This window comes from Rhipicephalus sanguineus, chromosome 3, assembly GCF_013339695.2.
Source record: "Rhipicephalus sanguineus isolate Rsan-2018 chromosome 3, BIME_Rsan_1.4, whole genome shotgun sequence".
In the NCBI taxonomy this organism is placed as follows: Eukaryota; Metazoa; Arthropoda; class Arachnida; order Ixodida; family Ixodidae; genus Rhipicephalus; species Rhipicephalus sanguineus.
Window position 1 is genome coordinate 215397453 of NC_051178.1, and position 8013 is coordinate 215405465.

Consider the following 8013-nt stretch of genomic DNA (forward strand, 5'->3'; position numbering starts at 1 on the left):
TCGTCTCTCCGTCTAGCTCGGTCCGCCTGATTACATGGCCGGTCCAGGTCCATTTTTTTCGCTTCATGTCAACAATCAATCAATCAATCAATCAATCAATCAATCAATCAATCAATCAATCAATCAATCAATCAATCAATCATTCAGCTTTTTTGTAACATACTTATAATGGCTCGTTATTATTATACAGGTTGGACCCCAGAGCCCATTCAAAGGCAGTTGCGGGTGTCCGTTTTTTACCAGTAGTAGGTACTGCTGAGCTACACAGCAAATATTAAGTACATACAAGCGCAACGAAATACAATAAATACATATCATAAATACATAGCAATACATAAATACAGCTGAGTTCGATTACCAATTTATGGAACCAATAGACATTCAATTAGAGGGTATAATTACAGCCATAAATAATCTTAAGCTATCGTCTTCATGCGGCGTGGATGGAATCAACTCAAAGGTGCTAAAGAATACAGTAACGGTCTCAAGCAAAATACTACTTCATATATTCCGGCAGTCTCTCGAAACAGGCATGATACCGTCTGATTGGAAATTGGCGAAAGTAATTCCAATACTCAAAAGTGGAAATAAAACCTCATGCGAAAATTACCGTCCTATTTCGCTTACGTGTATTTGTTGCAAAATTCTAGAGCACATCATCGCTTCACATATTTACAGGCATCTGGAATCCAATCATTTCTTTTTCAAAAATCAGCATGGTTTCCGAAAGGGCTTTTCGTGTGAGACTCAGTTGTTCGAACTTACCACAGAGCTTCATGCAAATATGGACAATAATTATCAAACTGATTGCGTGTTCCTCGACTATTCGAAGGCGTTTGACAGGGTTGCACACTGTCGCCTGATATCGAAACTTTCTGCCCTGAAATTAGACTCCCTTACATTATCATGGCTTCGCAATTTCCTTTCGAATCGTCAGCAGTACACAACAGTTAACCATTTCTCTTCATCCCTATCTGACGTTTCATCAGGTGTACCGCAGGGCAGCGTACTCGCGCCACTGCTTTTCCTCATATTCATCAATGATCTTCCGCAGCACGTCTCTTCTTGCATCAGGGTGTTCGCTGACGACTGCATTATTTACCGTCCAATCAAGAACAGTGAATATCACCTGTCACTCCAAAACGACCTCGACGCAATTAATGGTTGGTGTAGTACATGGCTCATGACATTAAATGTCTCAAAATGCAAAGTAATGTCGTTCACACGTAAACCTAGCATATCCGAATTCTCTTACAGCATTAATCATTCCATTCTATCGACTGCAACACAATATCGGTACTTGGGCGTAATACTGACACCTAATCTATCCTGGTCCGACCACATTAGGGCAATCTCTGCCAGCGCCTCGAAATCACTGGGTTTCTTGAGACGTAACTTGAAAGCTGCACCACCAAGCATTCGCAAATTATGTTGCTTAACACTGGTTCGCCCTCAACTAGAATATGCCTGTTCGATTTGGTCTCCCCTTCAAAAATACTTAATTGATTCATTGGAAAGAATCCAGAATAGAGCAAGCCGCTTCATTGCCAATAACTACAGTCCGCATTCCAGTATATCACAAATAAAACAGGAACTTTCACTCCCGCTCTTGAACATTCGTCGCGACATTGCCTTGCTGTCATTCTTTCACAAAATTACACATTCCTCCCGAATCACCGTTACTGGTCTGCAAAAACCATATCTTACTTCACGTAGACTACACAATCATCTTAGCTATTCCCGTGTATACGGCTCAACAAACGCGTTCAATCAGTCCGCACTTCCACGTGCTATCCGTCTGTGGAACAGCTTGCCTGACGACATTGCATCCCAGACAAACTTTGATACATTCCGTCACATCTTATCAAGCCACTTCACAAACCTCAGCAAGTAGATGCCGTATCATAATTCATTGGTCCGTTTTTGTGATTGCCACATCCATGTGCGCGAGGATTCTGCCTTGTGGCCGTTGCATGCGCGGGAAATGCAGTTTCGTTCACGGTTACCATGCGTGAATCTATTGTTCATGAACTTTTGTACATGTTGATGCTTTTTGTTTTGTACATGTTGATGCTTGTTGTTTGACTTATTACTTTGGAATTGTTTCTTTTGTATATTTTTTTCCAGTTTGGAGGTGTATATATGTATTGCCCCCCTTAGTCAATTGTTTCTTTTGTATTTTTTTTCTAGTTTGACGTATATATATGTATTGCCCCCCTTAGTCAATTGTTTCTTTTGTATTTTATTCCAGTTTGACGTGTATATATCTATTGCCCCCCTTAGCCAACTGTTTCTTTTGTATTTTTTTCCAGTTTGAAGTGTATATATGTGTTGAATTTCCCGCGTTCAGCCTTCAAGAAGACGAAGACGAGTTTTGGGCCAGCGAGCGCGTGAGCGCGTTCTACCAGGAACGAAGGAGCCATATTGACGTTCTGGGCTCATGCGGACGCTAATAAACGTCTGTTTGAGCTTGTAAGTCCGCGTCGGCTTTTATTTGTGCCACATATTTTACATTTGGTGCCGTTAAACCCGGGAGGCGACAGCCGGGAGCTACCGTCAAGGGACATCGCTGGTGGCTACCGACTGGAACAACAGCCGCGAACTACGGAGGCCAACAGATCAGCTGATCGCTATGGACAGGCTCAAGACGAAGAGGACCACGCGAAGGGCCCAGAACACCAAGCTCATTCAAGAGGCAAGTGCCTTACTCGAGCGTGATGACGCGACATTACAACAAATCGACTCGATTTATGAGAGGCTGAAGAGCAATAACGAGGAGCTGAAGAAGATTAATGATGAGATGGAGAGCCACATAAGTGACGAGGCATTCGAGGCGGAGTACGCTACTGTAATTGAATATGAGGACAACGCGACCCGCATCTTAGCCGAGCTCCAGAGCAAACGCCGCCAGCATAGCGAGACATCTGCAGTGTCAGCGCCCATCGAAGTTCGCGACGGGCCGGCGGCTATTGGACCTGCTGATAGGCCAGGAGCCAAGTTACCGAAGCTGACAATTAATCCGTTCGCTGGTGACTTGTGCAAGTGGAACGAGTTCTGGGAGCAATTCGATCAGGTCATCAACCAGAACGGCAATCTTTCAACTAGCGACAAATTTAACTACCTGAGGCTGTTCTTGAAAGGAGACGCAGCGGCAGCTATAGCGGGGCTTCCTACCACCGAAGCATGCTACGAAGACGCGTTAGACATCCTGAAAAGACGTTTCGGCGACAAAAAGCGCTTGGAGCAGGAGTATTTCTCAAGGCTTCGAAGGCTTACTCCTGTGCGTTCTTCCAACGAAGTGGCCAAACTCCGCAAGTTATATGACCATGTGCTCATTAACACGCGGGGACTGGAGGCGCTTGGCATCTGCAAGTCGTCCTTTTCATCGATGCTTTGCGACGTTCTGCTGAGGGCATTGCCACGTGACATCGTCGTGGCATATCATCGATCCTGCGCGACACAACCTGAAAGCTCCAACAACGTTCAGCATGACACGGAACTAGAGCGTCTTCTTCACTTCGTCTCTATTGAACTGGAGAGCCTCGAAAGGAGTGACTTTGGGGAACAAAAAGGATACGACGAGGCGGCTCATCCTAAAGACGAGAGTCCTCACTTTCACAGCGCGACCCCAACATCATCAGTGCTTCACTGCCAAGTTGCTATAACTGCAACGAACTCGAGCTGCAATTTCTGCAAATCGACGCAGCATTTGACAGAGTCATGTAGCATGGACTTATCGTTGCCAGAGAAGAAGAAACTTCTTTCTGCCGTAAGAATGGCAGACTGGGCTTGTTGGTTTAACATATTTGAAGTTTTAAGTTTTTTTGAAGTTTGAAGTTTGAAGTTTTTTGAAGTTTGGCGCTCCGTGTGTGTGTTCCTATTCTTCGTCCGTGTCTTATTCGCGCCTTAAAACTTCAAATTTCTTTCTGCCGACATGAGGTGCTTTCGATGCACATGTAAAGGTCACCGAGCAAGGGATTGCAGGCGTAGAGTTACGTGCTCGGGCTGCAAAGGTCGTCATGCAACCACTATGTGCGACCCAGACAAGCTAAGACGAAAGCTGCGTGAAGACGTCAAAGTGACCGGCGAACTCTCCAGATCCGGAAACACCAAAATGACAACCATGGAAAAGTTTGAGTGCATGTTTCAAGGGAGTACCAAACCCTCATCGTCAAAGACAGTTGACTCCCTATTCATGAACATGACCACCCGACCAGGCAAGGCAAACCGCACAGGATTGGACGAGATCACCTTAAAGGAAAAAGAAACACTCCAGCGCTACGAGACCCGACTCGGAAACCATGTTCAAACCTGCAAAAGTCAGAGCCTGGAGCCGGCCTTTCATGCTAACCAAAAGCGAGTCACCCAGGCGAAGGATGCCGCACTACGTGAAGCTCAAGCTGTAAGAAACGTGAGCGAGCAGGCCACTTCAATGGAAACTAAGATGGCCGAGCTGCGACTGAATTTGCGCGAGGAGCAGGCTGCTCGTGAGCGGGAGCACAGAGCCCATGAAAACAAGCTGAAGGAACTTCAACGCCTGCTTATCGATGAACGAACTCATCGCGAGAACTTCGAATACAAATTAAAGGAAGCCATGAGGAAACCTGCGCAGGCAGAATTAGTGAAGGAGTACGAGTCCAAAGTGGAGAAGCTCACTCAGGAGTTGGACGAGGTGCGCAAGAAGCTGCTGGGGTCGGAGAAGAAGATGAGACTGATTTTCCCCCTGCTGCTCAAGATGCACCAGTTGGGTATGGAACAATGCGATATTGAGTTGGAGAAGGAAAAAAGACAGCCAGGACATGTCGTGGAGCACCAGCAGACGATGAGAAGAGAGACAGAAATGGGTAGCCAGGAGAATCGTCTAAAGGAGTTGTCTAAGGCAGGAAGAACACATGATTGGTTGCGCATGCAAGACTGTGCTGCCATCCAGCAAATTCAAGAGCGTCCCTCACTGCTCACACGAGAAGACGCAACCTCAGCAAGTGCTGCAAGAATCGGACCCAAGAATACAGAACTGCCTTCCCAGCAAATAAAACCTGAACGTGAGGACATCGCTGGACCGTTTTGGCAACAGGCGCCTGCTGCTGAAACCGTCGAAGCAGCATGTGCTGAGAGCCCTATGGACCTGCTCGCCTACATCCGCGAGCTGGCAGGAGCGGACATACTCAGTCTCCATGCCAAAGCACGAGAGAAGCTTTGGCAACTGAAGGAGGAGTCCGAAAAATAGAAGGCTTCAGGCCACGTCGAGGAAGCGGGAGGATCAACGCGTACGGAGGCAATAGGGCAAGCACCTGACCGTACAGACGAGACACCACTGCGCGGCCGGGAATGTGTTGAATTTCCCGCGTTCAGCCTTCAAGAAGACGAAGACGAGTTTTGGGCCAGCGAGCGCGTGAGCGCGTTCTACCAGGAACGAATGAGCCATATTGACGTTCTGGGCTCATGCGGACGCTAATAAACGTCTGTTTGAGCTTGTAAGTCCGCGTCGGCTTTTATTTGTGCCACATATTTTACATATGTATTGCCCCCCTTACTCAATGCCCCCCATGGGGCCTGTAAGGTACTTTGAAATAAAATAAAAAATAAATAACTACAAAGAAATCGGAATAATATTTATGAATTCAAGTATTACTGTTGTAAGTTTTGCGGGTGACCGCGAACGCATTGTTTATACAAATGAAATGATGTGGATGTTGCGATGGTACAAGTGAAGTGTTCCAGAGTTTTGATGCGATATAAGAAAATGAATGTGATCCGTAGTTAGTCATTATGCGGGGTATGCATAATGGTTTAGTTAAAGTAGGACGTAAGGAATATGTGGGCGTTTGATATGTTAACGCTATTGACGGGCATTGAACAGCGTCATGCAAAAGTTTGTAGACAAGTAGTAAAACACGATAATTGATACAAACTTTGATGGGTCTATTTTTGGTATGGAGAGAAGGGCACGTACGGCTGTGTTCTATGCTACTTTGAGGGGTTTCAGTGTTGTCGGGTAGGTTGATCCATAAATTACTATGGCATATGTGATGTGCGAATGTGTGAAAGAATGATAACACTGTCTTTATTGGGAAGATGTAGCGTAGCCTGCAAAGAATAGGTATTTTTCTCTATATCTTAAGTGTTGTCTCATGTACGTGTGTGCTCCATGAAAGTTGTACGTCCAAGTATACACAGAGAAATTTTGTATTACCAACTCTTTTTAGTACTGTGTTATTCAATTCAAGCTGATTACTTAAAGTGAGGGTTTTGGGGGGCAAAGATAATGTAATTACTTTTAGAGCTGTTGGCGAGTAGTTTGTGCGCATGAAGCCAAGATGATAATTTTTGTAAGGCTGTTGTTGCTTTGTGGTGTAGGATATTTTCGTTTTTTTTTGCCGTTAAAAATATGTTAGTGTCATCTGCGTAAAGGATACAATCTTCCGATGTTATGGATGGCAGATCATTAATATAAGCTAAGAACGAGAATGGCCCTAGAATTGAACCTTGCGGAACACCTCTATTCATTATACATCGACATGACGATACACCGTTCACATATACATATTGCTCTCTGTTATTTGTATAGTCCGACAAAAGCGTTAGCGCTGTCCCGCGTATTCCGTAGTGATCCAGTTTGGTTAGTAATATGTCATGGTCAAGCATGTCCAACGCTTTCGTGAGGTCAACGAAAATACCCATTGTGAGTAATTTATTTTCCATGTTTACTTTTGTTTTTAACAGTGTTAAATAGAGCATGTTCTGTTGATTTTCCCTTCCTGAAGCTGTATTGCTCAGGTGTGTATAAATAATGTTTCTCAGTTTCGCCGCAACGGCGAAGCAATGAATGCGATAGCAACAAATTAGAGTGTCACACGAAGAACGGCAAGCAGCTCAGTACTTGCAACGCGCCGCTCGAGCGCAAAGGACTGACGAAAAGAACACACACAGGACGACCGCGAACTAACAACAGTCACAGCTCGACACTTGCAGCGCACTGCTCAAACACAAGGAAGGACACTCGAAAAGAACGCACAGGTACACACAGGACGAGCGCGAACTAATTTGCTGTTGTTACTTCTTTGTGTTTGAGCAGCGCGCTACAAACCAACGCTCGTAGACTTCTTTTAGGTGCGAAGCAGCTTATGAACGAGACCTGTCCCTCCGACGTAACCAGTGCCCCGCGTGCCCCTAGATGTATGGATGAAAGACGAGAACGAAGTGTTGGCCCGAGAGGAGAGCTCGCGCATGGTGTGCAGAAAGGAATGTTTGCCTGAGAGAAAGGTGCCACTAGATGTATGGAAGAAAGAAGAGGAAGAAGTGAGAGTGAAGTGTTGGTACGAGAGGAGAGCTCGCGCATGGTGTTAGAAAGCAATGTTTGCCTGACATATGGACGTGCGGTAGAGCGCTCGCTCCACTGCAGCGCGTGCTCTAGTATAAATCATGCAAGGTACCCACTACGCCATAAATCATGCAAGGTACCCACTGCGCCAGAAATCATTGTCATTCATGCAAGGTACCCACTACGCCATAAATCTTGTAAGGTACCCTTAGATGCCAATTAGCTTGTGAACAAGGCCTGTCCCCCCGGCGTCGCGTCGGCGTAGCCAGTGCCCCAGCCGATCCGGAGCGGCGGGCTCGCGAAGCCGAAGCGAAACGGGCGCGTTGACATCGCATTCTCAAACATCAAGCTACAACCTTTGCAGCAAGAGCCATTAACTTTATACTTTATGGACCACAAGGCCGTTATACTCAAGGGCAACCGTTCCCCTGGGCTTCAAGCATATATGACGAGTAACAACATCAGGGGAACCTCGAATGGAAGGACCGTGAACAGTGATGAAGATAATAAAACATTTACAGAAATCTAAGTCGACTCATGGCCGCTTCGCATACTACTCAGGGGCTCTCTTTACGGGGAGATGGTGAGATTTTTCTTTAAAACTGCGGCGCGTGGAGTGACCCCTCCGCGTCTCCTGCCACGCGGTGGCATTAGACTCATCGTTTACTCGGCGTTCCACATCGTCAGGAGCT

The 8013-nt window shown here is 46.0% G+C and overlaps 1 protein-coding gene across 1 annotated transcript; it reads left to right on the forward strand.

The window, feature by feature from the left end:
• The first annotated feature begins 2632 nt into the window (after window positions 1-2632).
• On the forward strand, window positions 2633-5227 carry LOC119386299 (GRIP and coiled-coil domain-containing protein 1-like). Its single transcript, XM_037653626.1, has 2 exons — window positions 2633-3029; window positions 4044-5227. Exons 1-2 carry the CDS (start codon window positions 2633-2635, stop codon window positions 5225-5227), a joined length of 1581 nt encoding a protein of 526 aa, XP_037509554.1.
• Window positions 5228-8013: the final 2786 nt, after the last annotated feature.

Bases quoted from the DNA above. Each gene is read 5' to 3' on its own strand.
- LOC119386299 (XM_037653626.1), top strand. From the start codon at position 2,633: ATGGACAGGCTCAAGACGAAGAGGACCACGCGAAGGGCCCAGAACACC. The intron at 3,030-4,043 runs GTGACTTGTGCA...TGTGCGACCCAG, and splicing joins GACAATTAATCCGTTCGCTG to ACAAGCTAAGACGAAAGCTG.